Source organism: Coturnix japonica, chromosome 14, assembly GCF_054131305.1.
Source record: "Coturnix japonica strain WE chromosome 14, WE-NBRP24, whole genome shotgun sequence".
Classification (NCBI taxonomy): Eukaryota; Metazoa; Chordata; class Aves; order Galliformes; family Phasianidae; genus Coturnix; species Coturnix japonica.
The window spans coordinates 2355389-2383370 of NC_140676.1; the positions used below are offsets into that span (position 1 = coordinate 2355389).

Here is a 27982-nt window from a genome sequence, read left to right on the forward strand (position 1 = left end):
TGGCTTCAACACTGCAAACTTGTTATCTCATCAATAGCTCTCATTGCCCAACACGGCCCCAGCTCGCTGTAATGGAAGCTCCGTCCATTTGAAATCCCAGAGGTAGGGAGCGGTTTGGGATCAATGCTCTCAGAATCTCCATTAACCCTCACGGTGCCAGCAATGCTTTAGCTCTATCTGGGCTTCATTTCAAGCCATTTGGATGACCAGTTGTGGTCACTCAGACAAACCTCCATCATCGCACACTTTGTGTGGCTGGAAGGGGGCAGAGATTTCAAAGCTTCACCCCAAACCCACACAATAATCACATCCAGTGCGGTAAGAAGGTAAAGCTCGGCCGGTCTCCCATCGCCCCGCATCAGGTGAGCTCCGTGCTGCGCTGCGGGAGGAGCCGGGAGGCGGCGCGGGGCGGAGCGGCGGCCCCGAGGCGGAAGGACCGTGGTTCTGCCCTCCCATCCCGTCCCATCCCCTCCCCCTATGTCGGAGCGATGCGGCCGCCGTGTCCCGTGGCTGCGGTGCGGGATGCGGTGCGGAGGGACCCGCTGGGCGCCGAGCTGCGTTGCAGCCTGTTCGCCGCCGCGCTGCAGAGCTACCGACGGGACTCGGCTCTTCGGCCCTTCCCCAGCCGATACGGTGGCAGCGACGCCGCCTCCAAAGACTTCGAGGCGCTGGTGAGACACGGCGCTGCCCCCGGGACGGGCGGAGCTGAGCGGCGGGGAGGGTCCCATCATTGGGATGGGGGTGGGTGGGGGGGTGGCACAGCTCGCGGTGCTGCGGGGCGGGATGCAGAGCTGCTACATCTATACCATGCAAACGACGTTGGGACGGTGGGCTCTCCCAGCCCCCCAACCCGCTGTGTTTGCCCCACTGCAGCCCTGCATACAGATCGCTTCCCTTCCGCCTGTCCCTTCTATCCACGCTGCCGATAAACAGCGGCCGTTCTCGGCTCGCAGCCCGTTGGGTTGAAATACTCGGTAGTTTTCACTAGAGGGCTCCGTTTAATCGCGGTGAGGGCTCGGGCTGAGCTCCCTTGTTGTCAGCTTGCAGATACCGAGGCGCTGCCCAGCCTGAAGGAGGTCCTGAGAGCTGCCCCGAGCGCGGAGAAAAGGAGCTGGGATTTGTTCAGCTGGATTCTGTCATCTAAGACCTTCACGATACAAAGCGTTAAGAAGCAGGAGGTGAGGCGTGAACTCAATACAGCCCGTTTGAGTTCATTTTTAAAGGCAGCTTTGCTTGACAGTTACCACGTTGCTCCTGTAGGTAGAGAGGATTTCTTTCCTTTTGAGCAAAAGGAATAGTTAGTGCTGTTGGTAGCTGATGGTTGGCAGTGGCTGCTGCTATTAACAAGGCATTAACATTTCCAGTGAATGGGCCAAGCCCTGAACTGACACTCCTGTTCCTGTTTTCAAGTACGAGAAGATCCAGGAGCTCACTGGGATGTCTGGAGCTGCTGTTCCTGCTCCGGACTTCCTCTTTGAGGTCACATATTGTGATCAAATGAATGCCAAGTTTGCTGAGACCAGGGGTGAGCAGGACCTCATCTACGCCTTCCACGGCAGCCGGCTGGAGAACTTCCATTCCATCCTGCACAACGGCCTGCACTGCCATCTGAACAGGGTGAGGATCCCGATGGGCACCATCTCTTGTTGGTCACCTGCAGCCAGTAACACTTGGACTGGATGCAGAGAAGCACGCTGACAAGTTATTTCTGCTTTCACTTCAATGCAAGCATTGGCCTACAGTTGCACTTGGTCTTCTGCTCCAGCCTAAGGGTAAAAACTGGTAGCAGCATGAAATAGTTTCCTCCAGCGTGACGAATTCTGTCTATCCTTTGCTCCTTTGTAAGGAGGTGTAACGCCTCTGGAAATAGCAGCCTGCAGCTGGAACGTGCCTGTGCATAGAACAAAACAGCAGCCCAAAGGACACAGGGAATTCTCACCCCCCAGCTGCAGGGTCAGGTCAAGTAGCTGCAGGTGCCATTTGCAGATAGATCCCTCTCTAAGTGGCCCAGCTAAGGGAAATATCCCACAGGATTTGCAACCCTTCTGATTTCAACAGAAAATAAGTCAGGACTCTGTTCTGTGTAAAGCAGCTCTGCCACAACAGCTGCGTATCCTTCCCATCAACCTGGACCACATTTACCCCCCCCTAGATGCCCTTTGTGAACAAGGCTCCTCTGATATGCCGGATCTACTGGCTTAATAACTGCAGTCAGCGTGGCAAATCCTCTGATTCAAAGATATTGAAACAGTTATTTTCGAAAGGAATTCACAAGCGAAACACACTCCCCTCTTGTCCTATAAAGCAGGGATTTAAATGTGAGTTGAAGCCTTGTCCGTACGTGAAGGCTGGATTATTTGAATGACGGCAGCCTCAATAAATCAGTGCGGTGCCCCTGACAGCAGCGCAGTCATGTTGATATAAAATGCTTACACTGGCGAGCTCAGTCCAAATCCGGGAAGGCATGAATCTGTCCACACCAAGGGCTGTGCCAGGCAGCTAATCTAAGGGATGGGAGAGGGCAGGATGTTGTACCAGGCCAAAACATGGGTAGAAAAACACTAATTCACCCTGAGCCAGACTGACGGTAAAGAACACTTGCATGCTGTTAATAGCTTGCCCTGCAGGATGTAAGGATACGTTTCTGTTCTGTTTCAGACATCACTGTTTGGTGAAGGCACCTATCTCACCAGTGACCTCAGCCTGGCTCTGCTCTACAGCCCTCATGGCCTCGGTTGGCAGCGAAGCACATTGGGCTCTATCCTGAGCTGCGTTGCTGTCTGCGAGATCATTGACCACCCTGATGTCAAGTGCCAGGTGAAGAAGAAAGGTGAGTCTGTTGCAGTAACAGCTCCAAACCCTCATTCAGCACCATTTGCATTTCAGCCCTGGGCACATACAAGGTCTTACAGACAGTGCAGGATATGGGGCACATGGATACTCTTCAGCAGCCTCCTTTACCAATTGACTCCCCAACAGACACACAGAAGCCTTGCAGTTCTCTCTTTAGATGCACATTTGAAGGATGGGCACTAATTTGGTTGCATCATTTATTCTCTTACAATAAACTTATCTTTCCTGCTGCCTGTGATGGTGGGACAGGCGCATCAGAACATAGCAACAAGGAGCTGCCTTTGATATCTAGACTAAGAAGCCTCTGCTCAGGTTGTCCATATCCTTTCTGCTTGCAGGGCTCAGTCCTTCAGTGTTATTTTCCTCTCCCTGTTAACATGAGCAGCTCCCCAGCACTGTGTGTGACCCGCCTCCATCTCACCCTGGTGTGTGCTGGAATACCACCCATACCAGGGATGACTAGGAGTGGTATAGCCTCAAGCAAACTTCTCAGTCTATTCTTGGATGCTAAAGGATTCTGGGGAATGCTGAGATCTTTGATTATCTCATTCCCACTCCTGTGGGTGTACATACATGTGAGGGTTGTTTGTTTTATAGTCACTTGGAAGTTTGGTTTCTCTTCTTCCTCTTTCCCGTGCAGATTCAGAAGAAATAGACAGAAAAAGAGCAAGAGTGAAGAACAGCGAAGGGGGTGACGTGCCACAGAAATACTTTGTTGTCACAAACAATCAGCTCCTAAGAGTTAAATACTTGCTGGTATATTCACAGAAGCAGCACAGGAGGTAAGAGCTCAGCCACATAGAGTGATGAGTGTGGTGAAACAGATAAACACACCCTGTTTGCAAAAGAGCAACAGAAACAAGCTGCAGAGACCTGCGTCTCTCATGTAATCCATGCACTTCTCCCTTTTCAGGCCTTCAGGTCAGTCCTCCTGGTTCTCCACCCACCGTTTTGCCATAACAATGATGCTGTACCTGCTGCTGCTAATAGTGATTGGGGCCAGCAACTCACCAGCCTTCCTCTACTACTGGCACAGAATGTTTCACTCAGAGGGATGAATTACCCTCTAAGATAATAAACTGCTACTTTCACGACGTGCCTTAAAAACAACCAACCCACAACGTGCTGCATCTGTTCCAGAGCTCTGGAAATAAGAGATGCTTGGTGCTTTCCAGCTATTATTTCTATGCAGAAATACTCTGTGATTCATGAAGACTCCCACTACAGCTGAAAAGGATCACAACGGTGCAGCTTAGCATGAACTAATCGTTAAGGGTCCATGGAGAAAGTTACTTAAGATTAATGAAAACAAAGCATGGAAATAGTCTGCTGTCATTATTTTCTATCAGACTGAGCTGGCAATGATTGAACAAGGGAGAAAGGGGAATTTTTCTGTATGTCAGACAGGGTCTCTGTTCTCAGAAACTGTTTGCAGTGATGTTTTAGTATGTATCAATGCAGGTGGGATCACATTTAAAGCAGTCTTTGATTTTGACCATTGATTCTCATATTGTAAGAAAAAAAATACCCATAAAATAGCAACCAAAATGGAAGAAACTAAGTGACTTCTACTGAAGTGCTGCTGCCCCTACTCCCCCCATAGAACACACATGGGATCAGTGCTCTCAGCCACAACTTGCCTTGGTTAGCACATAAGATTAGACAGACTTGGGCACTTCAGCACCAACACTGAATGTGCTTTTTGCTGTCAGGCTGCTTCCCACTTCTTGTTTTCCCACAGCAGGAAGGGAGAGGGTGAAGGGTTTCATGCACAGCCACCTGGCAGCCTCTTTAGGGTTGTGGCTAACCAAAACAAGACCTCATCACCAACCCGTAGCAAAGGAGTCCATGATTACCAACACTACTCACGAGACATTCCAAAGATCCTTCTCTAACATGGTTCTGTTACTTAATTGCCAGAAATAACAGCTGGACAATCAGGTTTCCTAACTCAATTTTGAGGACATTTACAGCAGCCCTTCTCCTTGGTGGATGGAGCTGGAAGCATTTATTCCAGTTAACTTTACTGCCAGGACCAGTTTATTTATTCACCATACAACTTGCAAAACAAGAACACTACAGTCCAATTCCCCATTGCCTTTTACAGTCCATTAATAATGCTCACTGGTACAGCACATCGCATTGCCATAGCCCATGAAACATACGTGCTAATTATAGTGCTGATTTGCAATTAAAAACATACATAAACCAACAATTTATTGCACAACAGATTCAACTACAATAGCTGGATATTTCAGTCCAGGAACTTGGGGTCTGAAGCATGTATAGTGTTTCTGAGATTTTTTTTTGCTTGCTTCTGGTCTATCTCAACATGCAACCTTTAATGTGCCATGGGGTTTAGGGTAGGTAGGATGCCAGGCAGAAATCCTAAAGCTATTTGGTACTGTCTGGAGTGTACTGTGTTGATAAGAGCCTCAGCGTGTGCCTGCAAACGAAGCATCTTTGGGAACAGATGGGATATCTGAGACCCTTTGGAAAAGGAGGAGGTGAAGCAGCAGTTATTTGATGGATGGTTGCTTTGCTGCAGGGAAAGGCACAGACCTGGGAGTCCACCAGCCAGGCAGAAGGAACAGATGGGAAGAAACAGCATGGTTTGTAGGCTCCTTTGCATAGGGAAAATTCTCAAGGATAAGCAGAAGGAATTAGTGCTGAGTGGCCACTCAGCACCATCTCCCAATGTCTGGCTGGGCTTTTATTAGGCTTTAAACCAGCAGTACCAAAGAGTGGCTTTTTCCACTCCCAGGTTTGAGCAGACACATGGGAGAGATGGGCTGCAGGCAGGGACCCATGGATTGGTGTCCTGGTGGTTCTCTAGAACTCTAGAGCCCCATCTGGGACTGCTGATCTCAAAGGCAATGGGAAAATAAATGCATTCTACTTTAGTGGGCCAGCAAATACTTAATACCTGACTCTCAGGCTTGTTTTCTGTGCTCCCTGCTGATTTCAGCATGTGCTTCCCAACGTGGTGAGATGCAGTCAGCTGAATTAATGCGAGTGTTGTGCTGAGTAACCAACAATATTCTAAATTAACCTGAGATTCACGTTAAGCTCTTAAGCCACCTGCGTGGCTCTTTGAACACCCACAGTGCTATAAAAATGCTAATGGGAAACGAATCAGAGCTTCTTCCTGAACATTAACACTGTGTCTGAAGCAGTGGGTTAGAATCACCAAGTCCAACCATCAGCCTGTCCCCAGCACAGCCCCTGGGCCATATCCCTCAATGCCACAGCCGAAGCTACATACAGGCAACCAGGGCAGAAAGCAGAAGCATGCAGGGCAAGGAGGAGCAGGGCAGTGCTTGGCAGCACACTCCCCCAGTGACATTTCCCTTCTATCATGAAAGCTGTCACTTTGGGCATCTTGCCCACACTCTGGGCTTGCCGAAATGTCAGCCCTGAGCACCAAAGAAGGGAGGGAAGGAAGCAAGAGGGAATAAGACACAGCACGCACAAAGTGCCCACAAGCATCTTGGGGACCGTGTCCCAAGGACTGAGGTATGTGTCCTCCCCAGCATCCCAAGGAGAAGAATTTCCCTGTTGTGCCATGGTTCATAGAGTTACCAAGTGGTTTGGGTTGAAATGGAGCTTTCAAATCATCTAGTTTAACCCCCCCAGTTTAAGCAGGGACAGTTTCCACTAGACCCAGCTGCTCAAAGCCTCACCCAGCCTGGCCTTGAGCACTACCAGGGATGGGGCTGCCACAGCTTCTCTGTACACCCTCTCCCAATGTCTCACCACCCTCATAGGAAAGAATTCTTAACACATATCCCAAAGCCAAAACACTTTCTGCTCTCTCACTGTACCTATAGGCCATAAAAGGTGACAAAAGGGAAAAAATGTCTTAGAGGTCTGTGAGCTCTCCTAACACCATACAAGAGTGGACAAGCAGCCTTAAATATGAGTAAATCCAGATACATTTTCTCCCACTCAGCAGAAATTCACTGAAAAATGTCTTTAAGAGATTAAAGGTACTTGGCCACCAATTCAAAGCTCAAACAACCAACACACTTTCCTTCCTGTAGGGGTCTCCAGCCATATAACAGGACCAATAAGACCCAGTGAGACTGGGAGACCAGTCCAGGTCCTCTCTGACCAACAGGGACTCACCACTCCAGACTCCCCAAAGTGTATTTGCTTTTCTGGGGGATCTCAGCTTCCCCACACACAGCCACAACAATTCAAGAGCCTTATTAATACATTCATGCTAACAAAGCCCAGGTGCTCATTCAGAGCCACAGTGGGCACAAAGGCTCTCAGTGAACTGCCTCCTAACAAACCCAGAGCACCTCACCTGCCCAAGGATTTCACACAACAGAAAAACAGACAACCAGCAACCCCAAAAAATTCCACTTAGCTCCAACCAGAGCTGCCTTCAAAAACAAAACACCACTTAACAGCAACGAGCACATCACAAAGAAGTAATAAACCATCCCTAACTGCATGGAGGAGAACAACAGAGCTGAATAAACTCATATCTTCATCACACACCTAAAGACAAAGACCTTCAACTCCACAAACTTCTGGCATATTAATAAAAAATAAAAATAAGCCACTTTACTCACCAGAACTCAGCCAGCTCCTTCCTTCTTCCACCCTGACCCTTCTAGCAGCTTCTCCTCCCTGTGCTGTGCATTTAAAGGCCATCAGCACCCAGCTGGCACCCACAGCAGCTGATGAGCCCTCCACTCACAGGTGTTTCCCATCACAGCCCTCCTTAGGAGGCACAGGGCCATCAGCTGCACCTGGCTGCATGCACTCTGATTGGGGGCAGAAGTAAGGTGTGGGTGTTAGGACAAAGCAAATGAGCAAGTGATAAAGGGGGAAGCAGGGAGGAGGAAAGGTGGGTTTTGTTCTGTTAGCACGTGCAAGGTGTGAGATTTGCCAGTTGGGAGGGGCTAGGCATCAACAGCAGGTCTTGTTCTCTTCCTTTGGTTACCCCATATACTCACTCCTAGTTAACTCTGTCCCAGACTGTTGCTACATAAGGTCATATCCATGTCACCCCTGCATGAGAAAAGACACCGCTGTGTCCCTTCCCATCCTATCTCAGCCCACTGCAGCTCTTTGTTTCATTCTTGTCCCTTTCCATCCCCACAGCATCTCCTCCCTCCCTATGGAGGCAGCCTGAGGGGAGGAGGGTGTCAGGCAATGACCCAGAACTGCTTTGGATGCCATAACGAGAAGAGTGGACAAGACCTCAGGATTGTCAGGCTCTAATGAATGAGGCTCAGCCTCTCTACTGCATCTTCCTTGTGTTGGGTGGGAGTGTATCTCCTACCTGAGGATTCACTCTGAGTACAGGCAGGAGAAATGCCCATGGTTTCTGGCTATAGACCCACACCCACCACAGTCAGTCAGTGAACTTGTCTCCAAAATCATCCTCCCAGACAAAGCAGCCCCTGACTCTGTGCTTCTAGTCTCCTTTTGGGTACATCTCTTCAGCACACCGTGTTAATGGTTGTCCCATTGGAGCCACCCGATGCCACCTGGCCATTTACAGCCCCATCCTTGGTGGTCTTCTCTGAGACTAAGATGGGTTTGTGTCTCTCATGCCTGGTAATGGCTGCTTCAATGCCCCTGAGACACAGCTGCACGTCCTCCCGAAACGAGGGGGTGTACAGTCCGTAAATGATGGGGTCAGTGCATGTGTGCAGCAAGCCAAAGAGAAAGAAGCTGTGGTTGATGTACTCGGGCATCCTCTGGATCATGGCTGGCTGGAACCAGTACCACAAGCCCAGGAGGTAATACGGGGTCCAGCAGATGATGAAGGTGGCAACAATCACAATGGTCATCTTGAGAGTCTTCATGCGTGCCTTGGAGATGTGGTCATGTTGACTTCTTACCAGACCTGTTAGGGAAGAGTCAAAAGGACAGCAGGAGGTGTGAGAGAACAAGGAGAACGTAACGACCAGCGGGAATCTCAGAATCCTGCTGAACCCTAAGGACCTGCTTACTTTTGTTGATCTTTAGCTGCTTACTGATTTCCCAAATGATTCGGGCGTAGCAAACAATCATGATGCTCAGGGGGGTGATATAGAGGGTGGTGAAGGTGAACATGTTGTAGACAGTTTCTTCCCAGTGTGCTCGGAAGCTGCCGTGAGTAACGCACTGTGTGAAGTTCCCTCCTGGGACCGTGTGCAGGTGGAAGAGAAAGAGCTGAAATCAAGAACCAAATCACAACTCAGAGAAGCTCTGGGGCAGGACACTGCATCCAGGCAGTGCTTGGGGCCAATGCATGCAGCTCCATGCTGTTCTCTTGGATCACGTCACTGTCACAAGAGAGAGGAGATCACTGCCTGCCCCTCCATTCCCCTTGGGAGGAAGCTGGAGGATGCTATGAGGGGGCTCTAGGCCACCATAAGGCCTCCCCTCAGCCTCCTTGTCTCTGGGATGAACAAACCAAGGGATCTCAACCACCAAACACAGCAAATCCAATCTGGCCACAGTGGAACCCATGAACTGGGAAGGACTAATTGCAAAGCCAAGCTGGCTATGGTGAAGTCATGGATTGGGATGGATTTGTTGCTGAAGCCCTTCTCCAACCCAACCAGCCCGGTAACCCCATAAGGAAGCCACCCAGCCCTACCTGGGGCAATGCTAGCAGCACACTGCCCAGCCATGCAGCACGCAGCAGCAGCCCATTGCGGCGTCGGGCACGGGCGAAGGGCTGGAGGATGGCAGCATGCCGGTCCAGGCTGATGACCACCAGCACCAGAGCAGCAGCGTACATGGCAAAGAGCTTGAGGAAGTTGAGGAGCTTGCAGGAAAGCTCTCCGCCGTACCACTGCACTGTCACATTCCATGCTGCATCCAAGGGCATCACTGCCACCGTCACCAGCAGGTCGGCCAGCACCAGGCTGAGGATCAGTGGCCGCACGTGGCACTTCCTCCTCTTCCTCAGCAGGCTGCCCAGCACTGCTGTATTGCTGCACACTGCCAGCAAGAAGAAGACTGCTGTGATGGCCACACGCACCTTTGCTGCCTTTGTGAACTGGGGCTCGACCCAGTGCTCAGGGCAGCGAGCAGCCGAGGTGTTGGTGTCCCCCTCCGTGGTGGGGTGGTGGGATGATTCAGCTTCAATTAAAGCAGCTGGTAATTAGAGAGAGATCATAGAACTATTAAGGTCGAAAAGACTAGTACGATCATCCAGTCCAACCATCAGCCCTTGCCTGTGAGTGCTTTGGACCACATCACTCAGTGCAACATCCACCCTTAGATCAGGAGAAGGTGGGGTGCGCAGTCTGGCAGCAGTCAGCCCTAGCTCTCCACTGCCCATCCATGTGATGCTCATTTTGGCTGCCCATGTGCTCTCCCCAGCTCTTGCCCAGCCCCCTGTAGCTATAGCAATTGCTTGCCCAGATGTATTTTTAGCTCTTTGCAAGGCAGTGGAGCAGCTGGGGAGCGGCGGCTGCAGCCATGGGACGGCACATCCTTCACAAGTAGATTCCAACCTTTTAAAAAACCCCACAGTGCTTCCCATTAGCAAGTTAACGATTAATGGCCTGCCTCCATCCACGGTGCTGGGTTCCCCCGTGCCCAGCTGATGAGCTGGTTTGATCTAATTGCCCCTTTATTCCCAAGTGCAACCAGCTTGGGGACAGCTTGCATTTCAAGGACAAATGCTTCGAACTCTCATGCACACAAGCATTAACGCTCCCCACTGCCAGGAGGTCTCTGAGCATCCTGAGAGCCCTCTGGTTGCCAATACCCAATTAACGCATTCCCCACCTTGAAATGAGCTGCAGAGACCCAAATCTGTTCCCCCGGGTAACCTGTCCATCCCACCCAATGCACCCAAGCGATGCAGACACCGATGCCCTCCTCCATTCCTTTCACTGCATCCATCCCTTCCCTCCCCAACACCCAAAAAGCAAGCGGCGAAAAGAAACAGCAGCACAAAGTCCCAAGCCATTGCTGTCCATGTGGGTTTATCCCAGCAGGTGGGGACGTACCTGGCACACACATGCCCTGAAGCGAGGAGAAATGCTGCCCTTCCCTGCAGCAAGTCAGACAGCTCCAGCACTGAGCATCCGTGTATCTGCAACGCCGCCAGCTCCACTGCTATTAGCAGAGACGTATGCAGCCCCTGGCATCTGGAGAAGGAAACGCCGACGCAAACATCCCCTGCAGCAAACCTGGAGGTGGGCACCCCTGCCCTCCTGGCTTAACAAGCGATCTGCTTTTAGTCCTAATGAGCCAGCAGTGGGAGTGGAGCTGATGGAGGGCAAGAAGTGGCCAGCGCTCAGGATGTTGTCTGTGGCGTTGTGGCCAAACGTGGCCCCATCCAGGACCAGTGCCAGCACCACACTGGTTTTCTATAAATACAGAGAAATGAGTTAATTACCGCCGGGGTTGGTGATGAGCATCCTGTTGCTCAGACAACAGGGAGCTTGCAGCCTACATGGCCATGTGCGCACCCAGTGATGCTCCACCACCGGCTGGGTCTGTGTGAACCCAGAGGTGAGCTCAGGTGTGTGTCGGCCAGGAAATGCCATAAGGAAGGATTAAACCCAGAGAGGAACTTTGGTCACGTTGTCGCTTTAATAAATAACCTCATAACTCCCTGTTTTCCCAATTCCCATCTCATTATTTGTTGTGTTTATTTCAGCATTTTAGTGGCAGGCAGACTAGAAGATATTAGAGGTCCTTTCCAACCTTAATGATTCTATGACAATTCTATGACCACGCAAAGTCCCAGATTGGACAAAGAGCTCGTGGGTGCTTAAAATCCACAAGGTTGGGGTTTATCTCACCTCTCTGTGGTTTCAGAGTTATCCGGGGCTTTGGGTAAAGGTAAAATGGGGCAGAGCTCTGAGATCCAGGGCACATACAGCCTTCATGGGACCACCTACACCCTGCATCACTTCTGAATCCAAAGGGAAAGACAAAAGCAAAGTTACCCCCAAAATGCCAGCCCATTGGGATGGAGGAAGCTTGTCCCCAAGCACCCAAAGCCACTGACTCCTTATGTGGCATGGATAGCCATGGGGAGAGACTGCTCCAGGGGCATAAAAAAGCACTGAAAGCACCCAGAAGCTGGGTGGGAGCCCACTCGTGGCAGCAGCCTTCTCCTCTGGATAAAGCAGAGAGGAATGCAGCCCCACATCTTGATTTTTCCTTTCACTTAGCTCTTTGCACCTGCACTAAGGCAATTAAATAGTGGGTCAGGAATGCATTCCCTGTTTGTCCTCCCTCCTGGCCAGCTGCCCCTTGTCTGGAAATGTCCTCCCAAACACAGAGAGGGACAGGATTTTTCCTGGGAACCATCCGCCTCGTTCATGCCACAACAAAGGCTTTGGTCCCTGTTCAGAGAGGATTTTTGCAGCATGCCATCACACAGCCATGTCCTGGGCATGCATTACTAATAAGATTTATATTAAGGGTGTGGTTCCTTGTTAAAATGACTATTTTTCCCCATTTCTTTCTTTCTTTTTTTTTTTTTTTTTTCAAAATAAATATCCCGTGTTTTCTTTTTGTTGCTGTTGCTGCTCCTCTCCCTAAAGGTCAGCTGCCTGCTGAGTGCTGGTTTAACCATCACATAGTTGGGCAGCAGGACCAGGAAGCAGCACTGCTGGTCTGCTCCCATACAGCTCCCACTGTGCTGCGATGCTGTCCTGGGATCACCAGGAGCACGGGGTCACCTGCAGCAGAAATACAGCTGGAGCACGTTTTACATTGCACATCCCATGAATCCCTGTTTGCTCAGAGAGCCTCACCCTTCAGACTCTCATATGCAGACATTTTTCTTCTGGTTCTTCTTTTTCCTCCTCCAAGCCCTGAATTGTCTCCGGAGCTGCTCGTCCAAGGAAATTCTTGTCTCATACTGGACTCGAAACAGAAAGTCTAGTCAGGGACATCTGACATGCAGTGTTTTTGTGAGTAAATACCAGTGTCCATGAAGTCATTTCCCGGGGTTAGAGATGAGCTCAGCCCTGGAATGGCTTCTGTTCTTCCCCAAAGCCCATAGCAGACAGTGCGTGGCTCCCTGCTCTCCTCCTGCTCGCTAAAAACAGCACTGGGGCTGTGCATCACACTCAGTTTGCCGAAATATTCAGAGCAGAAAGCAGCAAGGGGGGTGCAGGACACCTGTGAGCCCCTCTGCAAGGGGTGGTTCAATATATACGTTGGGTGTGACTGCAGCATAACCATAGAGCAAGAGGGCTGTACCCAATGGGATGCATGCAGCTGTTCCCAGACATCTTTATGAATTCTTTGGGGTGTTTCTTTGTGCAATAATGCCCTGTTTCTGGATTCAGCTTGAGGTGCTGCAGCACTCAGACCCTTCTTCAAGTGTGTTGTGCCTCTAAGTATTGAGAAAAACATGTTCTCAATGCTTAGTCCCATTGCAGTGGCTGGATTTTGGTAGCCTGGTGTTGCTGAGCTCAGTGAGCTATGGTCAGTCGTTCCTAATGATGTCCATAGAGAGCTGGGAAGGATGGGAGGAAGGTGAGCAAGCTGACAAGGAGGATGCTCCCCCCTCATGCCCACTCTTCTCCATGGATGAGAGGGATGAGTTGGTCTCCCTAGAACAAAACTCGAGGTGTCGTCCATCAGCACATGGGTTTGGTGACCTGCCCAGTGACCTTGCTGCCCGACATGGGTATTTTTCCTGAGCTGGAAGAAGTGATGAAATCCAAATGTTTTCATTGTGACTAACCTACGGAAGCGAACAATTTTGCTCTTGGTTTTGGATGGGTTTTGGTGGCTCTCCTTGTCCTTGCCTTCCGTGCCCTCTTTCATCCATCCTATTTTTACTCTCTGCTTTCGTCATCTCTCGACCTCTTCCCGCTGGCCGTGTACATCAAACACCCTCCTTTCTCTCATGCTCCCTGGGGTCTTTGGACCCAAATCTGACATTTCTTACGGGAAAAGCTGTATCCATGGGATGGAGCTGAGCCACAGAGCTCACCATGGTATACTCTGTCCCTCTGGGGAGGACGTGGTGCTGCTTTTTCAGGGGTTGCCATCTGCAAATCTATTCCCAGAAGGAACTGAGGGTTATCCAGATGTTGCCAAATAGCAGCTCTTGGCTCGATGCTCCAGTTTGTGAAATCCTGACAGTGCTTTGCCAGCGTCAATCAGCTGCCGCCCTCCCTGCCTTGACCTGATCAAAAATGGGAAAAATGGAGCAGGAAAAATTATGAGTGAAACAAAGGCCACCACCCCATCACCTTCCTCCAGCTCTGAGTGCATCTGAGCCTGAAGCAATTGCCTGTAAATAAGAGCAATAAATTACAGATTTCTTCAGGACTAATTAATCGCTCAAGCCAACACAGGATGATCTTTGTACACCAAGCAGCAAAACCAAACACCCAGAGGGCTGCGGGTTGGAGCTCTGCTGCTGCCCTTCTATTGCATGTTAAATGTCCCCATTCAGAGCCATCCAAGTGTGGTCCCATTGCACCCTGCCTGGCATTGACCTCTGGATCGCACCAGTCCAGCACCACTTGTACTGCAGGTGTGGGACAGGAAGGTGCTGGCTGGGACATGCAGTACTCAGAGGGCTTGGAAGGGCCATGGTTCAGTGGACATGGTGGTGATGGGTCAATGGTTGGACATGGTGATCTTCTCCAGCCTTAATGACCCTGTGACTCTATGAAACAGTGGCCATGTCTTGTGGTGTTGAGATGAGTCATGCTCAGCAATGCAATTATAAAGGGATTTGCTATTGAGACTTTCTGGTGCTCTTTGAGCAACCTCTATCTAGCCCCTTTGGAGGTGTGATGGGGAAAGAGTGAGCCCAGTGATGGCCATGACATCAGGAGAGACATACCAGGGAACCCTGTTGACCCCAAGACCACTGTGACCAGATGTGGGTGGATGCCCCACGCCTGAAGACATTCAAGGTCAGGCTGTTCAGGGCTCCAAGCAACCCGATCAAGCTATAGATCTTATTTTGGAAGGAACCCCAAAGCCCACCACGTCCCAACCCCTGCCATGGGCTGGGTACCCCCACCAGCTGAGGCTGCCCAGGACCCATCCAACCTGGCCTTGGGCACCTCCAGAGATGGGGCATCCACAGTTTCTCTGGACAGCAGTGCCAAGGCCTCACTGGCCTCTGAGTAAAGAATCTCTTCCTAACATCTAACCTAAATCTCCCCTCTAATAGTTTAAAGCCATTCCCCCTTATTCTGTCACTTTCGAACCACGTAAAAAGTTTGTCCTCCTCCTTCTTATAAGCTCCTTCCAAGCACTGTAAGGCCACAATGAGATCTGCCCTCACTGAGCCTTCTCTCTTCCAAACTAAACAAGCCCAGCTCCCAAGCTTTCTTCATTTGAGAGGTTCTTCAGCCCTTTGATCATCTTAGTGGCCCTCCCCTGGACCTGAAGATGTCCCTGTCATTGCAAAAGAAGTTAGACCAGATGACCTTTAAAGGTTCCTTCCAACACAAACAATTCTATGACTGTATTCTATCAATGCTGCAGGTGGAGCCTGCACCACGGGTTCAGCCCCTAAGTGAATCCTTCCAGGGGGAAACACCAGATTGCTCCTTCTTGCCTAGCCACAGCCCATAAATCCTCATCCGTGCAATAAAAACAAACTCCAGTAGTTCCTTCTTCGGGCTCTTTCCCAGAGCTTTTAGGCAGCTGGAGTTTGCTTTTGTGCTGATGAAGCGGTGGAGGAGGGCTTAAGCGAAACAATATTGCGGCAGCTGAGAGGTTTGCTGGTGGTGGTTCAAACCTCAGCGCTAAGTCCAGGGACCCACAACACCTCCAAGATTTCATCCAGCCCATAAACAGGGCTGGTCCAAGTCCTGGGATGTCAAAACAGGATTTAAAAACAACAGCTCCAGCTCTGCATCAGCCACCACTGGAGCACCGCTGGGAGCCAAGCGCTTAGCGAAATCCCAGCTCCCAGCTCCGAGAACACACAGCCTTCCCCAAAGTGCTTGGGATGGAACAAAGTCATCAATCAGTTATTTTCACTCCAATCTCCGTAAACAGCAGCAAGCCCAGAGACTCAGAGCAGGGGAAAAAAAGAGTCAGCTCCTTCTGGTGCCATGAGCAGAGAGGAGCAGAATGCGGCCCCACTGGTCTCTTGTGAACCTCATAGGGTGCAAACCCCACTGACACCCAGTGCAGTGCTGTGATTTCAGTGACAGTCACTGTGCCTGTGGTGTATGGGACGGGGGAAGAACAGACAGCTGGGTGATCACCATGGCCATGTTTCTCCCTTGTTTGCACAAGAGAAGAGTGTTGTCCTATGAAGGAACATGGAGAGGGAAGCGGGGTCCCGCTGCCTGTATCATGGTCCTCTTACTCTACTGCATATTGGCACTGGGCTGGGGGAAAGCATTCAGCATGGCAGCGTTCCCATCAATACACTATTGTTTTCTAATTACACATCGGTGAGCAAATCATGGAAAAAGTCTGTAAGAGCCGGCTGAGCCTCCCAGGGCTCATCATGGTGTGGGGTGGGAGGGGAACGTGGCCTCTCCAGCCCTTGGCTTTGTGTAGGGAAATGCCAATGATGGATAAGCAGATAAAATAACCATAGAATCGTTAAGGTTGGAAGAGACCTCTAAGATCATCCAGTCCAAACGTCCACATACCACCAATATTACCTGCTAAACTATGTCCCTAAGTACCACATCCACACATGTGAGCTGCATCCTTCCCCAGGGCCATGAGCAGCATCCTGCCTCCCCCTGAGCATTCACACCAAGGCAACTCCTGACCCGGCTGCTCCTTGCCCACTGGATAAACATTCTACCACTTCTTGGCAAATCCCAGCTTGTTTTCTTCTTTTCCCTCGTAAACAGAAACGGGTGTCAGCACTGGCCACCACCAATTAATTTTTATGTGACACTGATCAATGTCCTCCTGCACCGCTCCCTCTGGCAGCAGGGCCAGGAGGGATTACTAAGAGGGCAGCCTGTCCTATTCTGTCCTGTCTCCATCCTGTCCCCATCCATAGCTGAATGCACACTCCATGTTGTGCCATGCTGCTGCAGGTACGGCCCTGCAGGTGTACATGCTTGCACATGGCTCCAAACCTCCTTTTGTACAGTTCTATGGGGGTCTCTCACCGGGGGCTTTGCTGGTTGTCCCAATGGCTCAAGCAGATGTGGGTGCACTGACTTGCAAGGAGGGTCCCAGCGAGGACGGCATCCCTACAGCTCTGTGCTGCTCCACAGGATCAGAGAATATCCCGAGTTGGAAATAACCCACTGGGACCACTGAGTCCAACTCCTGTATCCACGCAGAACCACCCAAAAACCAAAGAATCACTAAGGTTGAAAGAGACCGCTGAGATGCCCAACACCAGCCGACCCCCACCATGCCCACTGACTGCATCCCTCAGCACCACACCTCCATGGTTCTGGAGCACTGCTGGGGATGGTGACCCCACCACTCCTCGGGCAGCCTGTATCAGTGAGCACAGCTCTTTCCAGACCCTACTCCTGAGAGAGGTGTTACAGAGCTGAGCTGCTTGAACTCTGGCAATTCAGGGCTATGCTCACTGTGTTCTGAGGCAGAACTTTCTCCTGATGCCCCATGGGGTCTGAGCAAGCATCCAGCCATGTCCCATGTCCTCAGGACAGCTCCGTGTACCCCAAACGTGGAGAACCCTTGGGGCACCACCTCATCTCAGCCAGGTGGGAACCCCAGAGCATCCTCACTGCAGCACCTGTGTGATACCCCATACAAACCGCCACAGCCATTCATTTGGGGACGGAACCCAGAGCATCCCCGACAGCGCAGCCCGATGGCACAGACAGCTCAGTGCCCCCGACTTGGCCACCACCCCAGTCCCAAAGCCCCACTCCCGCAGCCCAGCCCCGTGTTTACCATCACTTCGCCGACAGATTATTCCGTCGGCGCTTTCCTCGCCCGCCCGACCCGCTGCAGCCCGTGGCTCGGTGCCATCCCGGAGCCTCACGCCGCGCTATATAAGCGCTCTCCGCTCCGGGCTGCGGGAATCGCTCACTCCGCAGGCAGCACCGAGACCCGGCTCCGCGAATCCCATCGGCTGCTCCCAGCCCGAGTTCCCTGCAACAACAGGACGGGACAATCCTTCCTTGGGGGTTTTATGGTTTTCGTAGGTAAGAGAAAAAAATCAATAATACTAAAGAAACACGCTAAGTTTTTCCTTTCTCCGCAGCACGCGTTATATAACTTCTCTGGGTAATTAAGGCAGAGTAATTACGAGTGGCTGTGATTGAGGGTGAAATGGGAATTGTTGCTGCGGGGCTGCTCGGTGTCCCCAGCCGTCCCATTGCAGCGTCACCAAATGGGTTTTGCACGGGGTCAGAGCGGGGTTTGGGGGGGACGGTTCCCTGTTCCTACACTCCGTCCTGCAGCGCTTTGGGACTGAGCCCTGGGGAGGGGGGACACGTCCCAACATCCGTATGAAACCCCGGATGAGTCGCAGCCGGATCCTAAAATAGCCCGAGTGGGAACGGGGCTTTCCGCCTGCATGCATTTCTCCTGGTTATTGTCTGGCTGTGAGTTCGTGACCCTGCCATAAGCCCACAAAATCCCGTTCATGTGTTGCTCGTTATTTGTGCTTGACTGGGATTCGCTGGGCTGTAATCAAAGTATTTCCTATTCCCATAGCACCCGTTCTTGGGGAGGTTCGTTAGTTACGAGCAGCAGCGCTTTTGTTGCTTGCAGCCTTGGGGTAAACTGAGGCACTGAGCAGCTACAGCAACATGGAATCACTGAACACCCCAATTATCCCCCCGATTAATTTGTTGTGGTGCACAACACAACATTGGGTACCCCAATGCTCAAAGCCTCAGGGCTGTGTGATGGAAAAAAAGGACAATTTCTGGCTGCTCACGGACAATCACAGCAAGAGCTTGGCTTCTGTGCGGGGTTTTACGCTCCCAGCTTTGCCTGTGAGCCTTCCCCTTCCCAGGGGCTCTGAGCCCAGGCTGTGGGCAGAGGGACGGGGGCCGAGGCTCTGCAGAAACACTTATCCTAAGAAGGGCTTGGTATGGAGATGTCATTACAAAGCGTTCCTCTGCAGAACAGATTTGGAGCTGGGATGGGATGCCACTGCAAAGAGCAGCAGGATACGGCCCCTCCTATTTGTTGGGGGGACAAATGGGTAGAAGCTGCCACAATAGGGTGACCTCTGAGTGAGATTTCTGCAATGGGAATGGGGTGATGTTGGGTGACCAACCAGGATGGGAGGCTGGGCACCCACTGGGAACAGCATCCTGTGTATGCAGGATTTGACACAGCTGGGTTTGTCCCCGTAGGTCTGGGGGACGTGGGACGGCTCCAGGTCCTTGAGGAAGCTCCCATTTACCTCTGGACATGATGCTGGTCACAGCAAGAGGATGGGCGCTGCTGCTGCTGCTGCTGCTGGGAGCCACAGCCAGCTCAGGTGAAGGTCCAACACCAGTGTTCCCAAATACATCTCTGACATGGCTTAGTGGGCACAGTGGGGACAGGTTGATGGTTGGACTCAATGATCTCAGAGATCATTTCCAACTCGATGATTCTATAATATCAGAGGACACAGTGAGGGCTGAGTGCCCATCTCCAGTATGAGCAGAGCCCAATTTGCTTAGATGGGTTTTGCAGAGCAGGGTGCCTGCAGGCTCTTTGGACTTGTTTCTGAAGCTATAGAGGAATTTTGCTCTGAAGGGCTCTGGCGACAAGCCTGAGGATAAGCACAGAATGGTCAGAACTTGGTGGGGAGGTTCCAGACCCCTGCCCTGCATCGGGCAGCCTGGGGCTCAGCTCCATGGGTTAACCTAAGCTCATTCCCTCATCAGATTTGTTCCTTCCCCATGCAGGGAGAGGGGGGGATGCATCTTTTACCTCCAGATATAAAAAGATGTTTTGGTCACAGCTGCTCCAGCACAGAGGGCAGCAAGCCCAAACCACAGCGGGACCAGGGGAAATCCCAGCAGGAGGGACGTGGAACACGGCCAAACCATGCCTGACCACTCACATCCAATTATATTATTAATAATAATCTATTTTAATCTAATTTCTTGAACCCCTAGGTCAAAGGCTTGTGAGACCAGGCCTTGGCAGGATCCAGATAGGACAGAAAACCTTCAGACCGATAGTGCTGCTCAGCCTAGATGGTGAGTTCTGTGCCATCCCGATGGCTTCCCCTCACTGGGACATCTTTTATTCTTTGCAGTCTTAATTTCAAACTGAATCAGTTCACTGGAGTAGATGGGACATTGAGACAATGGAACAAATGGCACTGAACTCGCGCCCTCTGATGGGGTTGGAGCTCTCACTGACACACACCACTGGCTCCAGTCCTGGAAAGCTGAAGGTCAGCTGTGTGACCACAGCTTGTCCTTGGGGCCATGGGGTGAGGACGGCGGTGCTGTGGGTTACACCCTGCAAAACATTGAGGTTAGGGCCATAGCAATTAGAAAACTTGACGTCTGCCTTTCACTGTGACGAGCCACAAACTCAGTCTTTACCTCTGGGAGTGAGTGTAGAAGACCTCACTGCATGCTCAGCTCATGGAAGGTCATACCACACATCTTCTGCCTACAGGTACAAGGAGCAGCTCCCGTCGGTTGGATCCGATCTTCACCAACACCAGACGCAGTATGTCCTGCATCCCCACCTCACCCCCAGCACACCCCTGGGCTTCTCCCTACCCTCCACTTTCTGCTTTTCCCACAGTCAAGGTGTTATCTGGAGCCATAGGCCTCCCATCTGCCTTTATTTAAATTTATGTAAATTTAAATTTAAATAATGTCTATGTATCAATGGAGATGCTCAACTGGAGAAGTCAATATACCAACAGATTAAGAACCTACCCAGCTAAGCCAAGCACTTACTCCAAACCTGACATGGCACTGTTGCTGTCATTTAAGTTGTCTATTCCAGCCACAAAATCCCCTTTTAACACCTGTTTGTGGAAGCCAGGGGTTCATTTTCAAGATGTGCTATTCCAACAGTTCAGCCATAACCTTGCCTGCCTCTCGGCAGACATTACTTGCCCTGGCATACAGTGAGCCTTGTGGATGTACAGGTGTGGGAGATGGTGTGGTGCCTGCGTGTGTTTCCAAGAGATCTCATTTTTAGAGCATGTAGTCACCAGCACATCTTTGTAAATGTTATTAGAACATTATTTAAAAACAAACCAAACCACAGGCTGGGGGTGGATCTCACCCATTCAAACAGCTTAAATTAATTACGTCCAGTAACTTTTAAAGGAATTCCTTGGAACATCCAACCGCATGCCAAGCTCCCAATAAACCTCTTTCTGTTTGACACACCAGCAGGGCCCCAGCATTCTCAGTAGCATCTCAGCCTTCTGCACACAGAAAAGCTGGTGCTCCCAACAGGATACACGCTTCCCTTATAGAGAAGATATGCTGAAGTAGGGTTAAAGGAATCCAGCACAACCATGCTGACAATAAAACCCTTCTTTGTTGCTTTTCTCATTTAACCACCTGCGAGCGCTGCCCTTCAGACAGCACTCAATTGACATCATGAGTTTGAATTCCTCTAAGACAAAGTTATTCAAGACTAAGCATGAGCTGCTGCTCTCTGCTCCTCAGGCTTACCTTAATCATCCCGAATTCAGGGAGTGATGTCCAAAGCGTTCAGGCACCTTCATATGCTTTGTTTCCCAGCTCCCTCAATGTGCTTTGGGTCTGTGGTGCATAATATCCAAAAACAAATAGTCCGAGCCATGTAGAAGCTGTATAGCAAGTGCTTGCTTTGGGGCAGCCCTGCGTTGAGTGTGTGTCTCACTGACACCCCAATGATGTCATTCAAGCTGTTGTGGTGCAAGATCCCAGAAAGTTTTTGTCTCCGTGGTCGAAATGGAGCGAGTGCTCAGGGAAGTGCGGCCAAACCGGTGTGCAGAAGCGGACCCGATCCTGCCTGTCAGATCGCCTCTGGGGGGTGCACTGTAATGAAGTCATGGAGGAAGGGCGGCTCTGCATCGGACACGTCTGCTCAGGTGCTCACATAACCTCGGTTCTGTCCTGATCTCACCCCCACGCAGGTTTTTTACTCCCCTCACAGCCTTGTTACCACGTTTCTTCTTGCCAGAGTTTAGAGAGCTGCAACCAGCCCCAGAAAGAAGTTACAGCAGCTTGTAATTAACTGTATTGCTCTTACAGTCCCCTGTTAAACAAATCATTCTGAAAGCGGTCTGTGTTTTCTCCAGATAGGGCTTTCTCTGATTTCTTCTATTTATTGCTGCAAATAAATAGATTATCACACGGCTGCTGTAGGGGGAGGCTCAGTGATTGTAAATGGAAAGAAATGGGGATGTGTAGGATTAACTGCTACAGGTAAGAAAATGTCACAGAATCAATCTCTGGGAGACCATCTGTTGGACTCACCAGATAATGCTTGTTCAACACGTAGGCTATTAGGACCGAGCCTATGTCCTGCACAAGCCGGGATGCTGCTGAATAAGAGAGGCAGCTTTTAAGACAAACCAATGAGTTTGGGCATAGTTTGGCAACAGGAATCTACAAAGCTGAAGGCATTTGGATTTGTGATTTTACCAGGGTTCAGCTCGCATGTACATTGGGATTCAAGCTTCTCTGAAATTCAACCCTTTGGGGATGGTAATGAAAAGTTACTAGCTGTAATTACATCCATGTGGCTGCTTTCTACTAATTACGAGGCTCAGCACTTCAGCAGCCCCATGTTTCTAATACAAAACTGCTGATAATCTCTGGAAATACATTTTGGATACAATCTATTCCTTATGCACTATCTGCCTTATTGCATCTAAATGGAAAGCAGGCGTCAGGAGCGTGGCAGGGCATCAGGCTGCTTTTTGACCTACCTGCCTCACCCCAGGCTGCAACATCACCTGCCCCATGGGCCGCGTGAACGCTGACTGCGATGCGTGCATGTGCGAGGACGTGACCCTGCATGGAAAGGTCTCCTTGGAGGATGGTTCACCTGCAGACAACGCCCGGGTCTACCTGCAAGCCGACAATCTCAAGCTGTTGACAACAGCTGACAATAAGGGCACATTTAGGATTCCCGGGGTCTGTCCCGATGGCAAAAACACCCTCAAAGTAAAGAAAGCCAAATACATAACCGCAGCCATCACCGTGCCGGAGACCAACAGGAAGAACCTGGCGCTCCAAGTGCAGCTGAAGAGATCAGGTAGAATTAGAGAGATGGGGAAACCCAGCACCTCTAAGAGCAATTAACAAAAATAAGAGTAACGAGGTGGACTTTTCTCCTCCTGCAGGCAAACCCTATGTTTTCAAGAGCCCTGATGACAAGGCGAGGAGAGTGGGGCAGAGTGTATCACTCTGCTGCAATGCTGTGGGGACTCCAGCCCCAGATCGCTATCTATGGTAAGGAGCTTCTTTTGATCCCACACCACCTGGAAGCAGGACAGAAAGCTGGAGCAAGTGGGACCAGAGGAACTTCATGAAGCTCAACAAAGCCAAGGGCAAGGTGTTGCACTGGGTCGCAGCAACGGCTGCTATCAATACAAGCTGGCTATAAAAAGTAGGGGATAGACTTCATCAGGGTCTGATTTGAGAGGACAAGGGGAAAAGCTTTCAAACTAAAACAGGGGAGGATTACACTGGATATAAGGAAAAAGTTGTTTACAGTAACAGCTGTGAGGCACTGGCACAGGCTGCCCAGAGGGGTGGTGAGTACCTCACCCCTTGGGACACCCAAGGTCATGCTGGATGGGCTCTGAGCACCCAATGGAGCTGTAGGTGTCCATGTTCATTGCAAAGGAGTTGGACTAGATGGTCTCTAAGGGTCCATTCCAACTCCAGTGATTCTACAGATTCTGTTGAACACACTTGATTTGTACCTCCTTTCCATCATCATAAAGCAGGGTTGTTTATTTTTTAAGCTGAAATACACTGAGAACCCAGTGCTACAAATGATCATTTCCTGCATGTTTGCAGAGCTGGCATTTCTCGCAGGTGCAGTAATACAATCTGCAGAGGGACTTAATGGAAAAAACACCCAGATAGGAGTTTGAAAAACCTTGGCAGGCAAGACTGACAGCTGTGTCTGGAATAGGTTTTAGGGGAAGCCCCTGCAAGAATTTGCAGCCTGACTAGCACCCCATGCAATGCAGTGGGGAGATGCTTTTAAGCATGACCGCAACTCTGAAAGGGCAGCTCCTGGGACGTGGCTGCTCCATGATATAAGTGGTGTAACTGAGGCAGGAGGTGTGGCAAAAATCCTCACAGCCAGCATCTGGGCACTGCTCTGCCCAAGCCATCAGGTCTCTGTCCCATTAACCATCTGCCTGTTCCTGGCAGGTACCACAATGGCTCCCTGCTGGATCCTTCTATGTATAGATACAAAAACAACCTGATTCTGAAGAACCTGAACAGAGAGCAGGCAGGAGAGTACTACTGCAAGGCAGTGAGTGATGGGGGTTCAGCGAAGTCCCAACCTGCCACGCTTTCTGTAATAGGTAAGAGAAAACGTGTGTGATGTGCTCCAAGCAGCAGGTACACAGAAAGTGCTCAGAAATTACAACACATGCATGAAAGGAAGGGTGCAGGGAAAATATCTGGGTGCTATTTTATGCACCCATTAACAGATAAGCCTGAGTGTGCTGGTTATCAGCCAGCTACTACTAGCTACAAACTAGAGCTCTGGATTTCAGATGACCTGCCAAACTTAATCCGCTGGGCAGTCATTTCTCACTGTAATCACTGCCCAGCGTGTGAATATTTCTGTTTCTTTTTTAAATCCTGGGACCCGTTTAGGTCTGTTTGTAGCCAAGAAGCCAGGCAGCTGCAGAGCATGTAGCTGGTAAGCAGGAGCTGGGACACTCCTGCAAACAGCACTGCTCTTAATCAGGTGCCTTAAATTAAAGCTGAGCACCTGCTGCAGTGTAACAAAGGCCAGATGAACCCAGCTAACCAAAATTCTGCAAACCATCTGTTTTATTGCTGCAAAAGCCTCCCCGTGATTGGAAGCAATGTTTAGCTCAGAGGGTTTCAGACCGCATACAGATGACTGTACAATTATTTCACGCTGCTCATTAAGAAATGCTATTCAACAGGAAAACAAGAGGCAGCCTGCAGCTCCCAGCCCCAAAGCCACCTCATTCGTCTTCCGCACGACTGTTTCCAAAAAGCAACTGACTCATTCTACTACGACGTGGGCAAGTGCCCAGCAAAGACCTGCATTGGGAAGCTGGATAAGGGACTCCGCTGTAAGGACAACATCTCCTACTGCTGTGGGGTGTCCAAGATGGAAGTGAGAGAGATTGTGTGTGATGGGTACACGCTCCCCACTAAAGTCGCCGTAGAATGTGGCTGCAAGAAATGCACTGAGACAAAAATAACAGTTCGGGGCAGAGCTACAGCAGTGGATAACGGTGAGCCACTGAGGTTTGGGCACATCTACATGGGGAACAAGAGAGTGAGTATGACCGGCTACAAGGGAACCTTCTCTGTCCACGTCCCACCAGACACTGAGAGACTTGTTCTAACCTTTGTTGATCGGCTGCAGAAGTTTGTGAACACAACAAAAGTTTTGCCATTCAAGGAAAATGGAGGTGCTGTGTTTCATGACATTAAGTTACTACGAAAGAAAGCCCCTGTTACGCTGGAATCCACTGAAACCAGTGTAATTCCTTTGGGAGAAAAGGAAGATGACGATCCAATTGCTGAATTAGAAATCCCTCCTGATTCGTTTTACAGGAAGAATGGAGAACCTTACAGAGGAAAAGTGAAAGCCAGCGTGACATTTCTGGACCCAAGAGAACTTTCAACAGCGCCTGTGACACAAAGTGACCTGAACTTTGTAGATGATGAAGGAGATGTGTTCCCGCTCCGCACGTATGGGATGTTTTCCCTGGACTTCACTGATGAACAGGGCACTGAGACTCTTAATGCAGAGGATGTGAAGGTCCACTTGGACACTGCTCAGGTCAGGATGCCAGAGCACCTACAAGAAATGAAGCTTTGGTCACTGAACCCTGAGACAGGCTTATGGGAGGAAGAAGGGGACTTCAACCTGGAGAAAAGCAGACGGCGCAGAAGAGAGGAGCGAACTTTTTTGGTTGGGAACATGGAAATCAAGGAAAGGCGGCTTTTTAACCTGGACGTCCCAGAGAGCAGACGGTGCTACGTCAAAGTCCGAGCATACAGAAGTGAGAGATTTCTGCCAAGTGAGCAGATCCAGGGGGTGGTGATTTCTGTTATCAACATGGAGCCAGAACCAGGGTACTCCTCCAACCCCAGAGCATGGGGCCGTTTTGACAGTGTGGTCACTGGTCCCAATGGTGCTTGTGTGCCAGCCTTCTGTGATGAGCAGAACCCAGAAGCCTACGGAGCTTACATTTTGGCGAGCTTGGGGGGTGAAGAACTTGAAGCTGTGCCCTCTGCTCCCAAACTCAATCCTAACGCTATTGGGGTCCCACAGCCATATCTCAACAAGCTCAACTACAGGAGAACAGACCATGAGGACCCCAACACTAAGAAAACTGCGTTCAGAATCAATATGGCCAAGCCAAGTCCAAATTCTGCAGATGAGAACAACGGCCCTATTTATGCCTACGAAAACCTGAGAGAATGTGAAGAAGCTCCATACAGCGCTGCTCACTTCAGGTTTTACAGGATAGAAGGAGATCGGTACGACTACAATACTGTTCCCTTCAGTGAAGATGACCTCATGAGCTGGACTGATGACTACCTGGCCTGGTGGCCCAAGCCCATGGAATTTAGGGCCTGCTACATTAAAGTCAAAATTAATGGACCCCAGGAAGTAAACATAAGGTCTCGCAACATGGGTGGGACGCATCCACGCACCATTGGCAAGCTCTATGGCATCAGGGATGTCCGCAGCATTCGGGATCCTGAGCAGCGGGACGTGTCAGCAGCCTGCCTAGAGTTCAAGTGTAGTGGCATGCTCTTTGACCAAGACCGCGTGGACCGCACACTTGTGAAAGTCATCCCACAAGGCAGCTGTCGCCGGGAGAGCGTTAACAGCATGCTCCATGAGTACCTAGTAAACCACCTCCCCATGGCTACCAACAATGATTCCAGCGAATACACAATGCTGGCACCCCTTGATCCACTAGGGCATAACTATGGCATCTATACAGTCACTGACCAGGACCCAAGGATCGCCAAGGAAATCGCTTTGGGCAGGTGTTTTGATGGCACGTCAGATGGCACCTCCAGAATCATGAAGAGCGATATCGGTGTTGCGCTGACTTTCACCTGTTCGGAGAGGAGTGCAGCAGAGCAAAGCTTATTTGAGGCCCAGAGGAACTTAGGCCAGCAGTCCATACGGGTACCACCAAGGGAGAGCCCTGCATACCAAAGGCCAGTGGGAAGCCGTCAGATCACCCAAAGCAGAATCCAGATTAGAGGTCAACGTCCTTCCTCATATTAGAGCTACGCAGAAGCCTTGGTAAAGTCACTCAAATTTGATTAAAAATAATTATCTACCTGCAAATAGCCTAATTCAAAGCAGGTATTTGTCAGTACTTTTGAGACATGATACTCCCTTCCCCCTCACCTTTTGTTTTATTTTTCAATTGCACCACAAAGGAAAGATACAAGCCAAAAATTGAGAGGCAGTACTTGTAGTGAGCTCCTGCCTTACTAAAAATGACAAAAAAAATCTGACATAAAACAACTTTGCCTGGTAACCTAAAGGGAAAACTAAACACACAGTTCAGTTAAGTCATGTACATAAGATATTTTTCTATTCTGCATCTGCAGACTTTGCCAGCCCAAGTACCTGTACAGTAGTTGGTAACAAAAAAAGGAGTAAACTGATTTCCCCATACTGAATTCAACTGCAAGGTTTTGTACTTGAAATGTAAGTATTTTATTTATTTCTAGCTTGTTTTAGAATGATTGTATTCGAGCTAAACTACCATTGGCTGCATTTCTAAGAACTCACATGCTTGACAGCACAGAGAAGCCATGTGGATTTGTAGGCTCCACACGGATAAAATTAAAGCTTTCTCTTGCTTCTTGTGTGGTTTTTCTTCTCAAATAATGCTCTACAATAGGGTAAATGGGAAAACAAAAAAAAAAGTCCTTTTGTAATTCTGGCAATGCTGTATTACATTTGTGATTGACATGCCCAAATAAATAAACCATGTGTAGAGCTGACCAAAGAACAACCTACAGAATTTCTCTTTTCAGTGTGAGACTGATGCTGGGTATGGGAAAGAGATCTGGTG

The 27982-nt window shown here is 50.1% G+C and overlaps 3 protein-coding genes across 6 annotated transcripts; 2 read left to right on the plus strand and 1 right to left on the minus strand.

Moving 5' to 3' along the window:
* Positions 1 to 472: 472 nt before the first annotated feature.
* On the plus strand, positions 473 to 4175 carry PARP16 (poly(ADP-ribose) polymerase family member 16). The gene is made up of 6 exons (XM_015873281.3): positions 473 to 671; positions 1041 to 1178; positions 1411 to 1617; positions 2659 to 2830; positions 3494 to 3635; positions 3767 to 4175. Exons 1-6 carry the CDS (start codon positions 489 to 491, stop codon positions 3909 to 3911), a joined length of 987 nt encoding a protein of 328 aa, XP_015728767.1. The 5' UTR covers positions 473 to 488; the 3' UTR covers positions 3912 to 4175.
* A 700-nt stretch (positions 4176 to 4875) lies between these two features.
* Positions 4876 to 21596, minus strand: LOC107318900 (gonadotropin-releasing hormone II receptor-like). Of its 4 annotated transcripts, none has more exons than XR_014934263.1 (5): positions 12591 to 12727; positions 10827 to 11189; positions 9461 to 9963; positions 8829 to 8999; positions 4876 to 8722 (listed from the first exon to the last, which is right to left on the minus strand). XR_014934263.1 is itself a non-coding variant. In XM_085515238.1 (5 exons), the coding sequence occupies exons 2-5, from the start codon at positions 10837 to 10839 to the stop codon at positions 8313 to 8315; spliced, it is 1128 nt and encodes a 375-aa protein (XP_085371364.1). In that variant the 5' UTR covers positions 10840 to 11189; positions 21378 to 21596; the 3' UTR covers positions 4876 to 8312. The 4 variants fall into 4 exon arrangements, 3 of the variants coding, with proteins under 3 accessions (XP_085371364.1, XP_085371365.1, XP_085371366.1); XM_085515238.1 differs by lacking the exon at positions 12591 to 12727 and adding an exon at positions 21378 to 21596 and having other exon boundaries at positions 8829 to 9030; XM_085515239.1 differs by having other exon boundaries at positions 8829 to 9030; positions 12591 to 13861.
* On the plus strand, positions 17695 to 27916 carry CILP (cartilage intermediate layer protein). The gene is made up of 9 exons (XM_015873269.3): positions 17695 to 17921; positions 19086 to 19213; positions 19842 to 19925; positions 20356 to 20409; positions 21593 to 21778; positions 22636 to 22950; positions 23039 to 23147; positions 24084 to 24241; positions 24839 to 27916. Exons 2-9 carry the CDS (start codon positions 19144 to 19146, stop codon positions 27178 to 27180), a joined length of 3318 nt encoding a protein of 1105 aa, XP_015728755.1. The 5' UTR covers positions 17695 to 17921; positions 19086 to 19143; the 3' UTR covers positions 27181 to 27916.
* The last annotated feature ends 66 nt before the right edge of the window (positions 27917 to 27982 follow it).

Coding starts and splice junctions, on each gene's coding strand:
- LOC107318900 (XM_085515238.1), bottom strand. Junction 9,031..9,460: donor TGCTGCTAGCATTGCCCCAG/GTAGGGCTGGGT, acceptor TCTTGATTTCAG/CTCTTTCTCTTCCACCTGCA. Junction 8,723..8,828: donor GCAGCTAAAGATCAACAAAA/GTAAGCAGGTCC, acceptor CTTCCCTAACAG/GTCTGGTAAGAAGTCAACAT.
- CILP (XM_015873269.3), top strand. CDS start 19,144: ATGATGCTGGTCACAGCAAGAGGATGGGCGCTGCTGCTGCTGCTGCTG. Junction 19,926..20,355: donor AGTGCTGCTCAGCCTAGATG/GTGAGTTCTGTG, acceptor TTCTGCCTACAG/GTACAAGGAGCAGCTCCCGT. Junction 22,951..23,038: donor AGTGCAGCTGAAGAGATCAG/GTAGAATTAGAG, acceptor CTCCTCCTGCAG/GCAAACCCTATGTTTTCAAG.
- PARP16 (XM_015873281.3), top strand. CDS start 489: ATGCGGCCGCCGTGTCCCGTGGCTGCGGTGCGGGATGCGGTGCGGAGG. Junction 672..1,040: donor CCAAAGACTTCGAGGCGCTG/GTGAGACACGGC, acceptor CCTTGTTGTCAG/CTTGCAGATACCGAGGCGCT. Junction 1,179..1,410: donor AAAGCGTTAAGAAGCAGGAG/GTGAGGCGTGAA, acceptor CCTGTTTTCAAG/TACGAGAAGATCCAGGAGCT.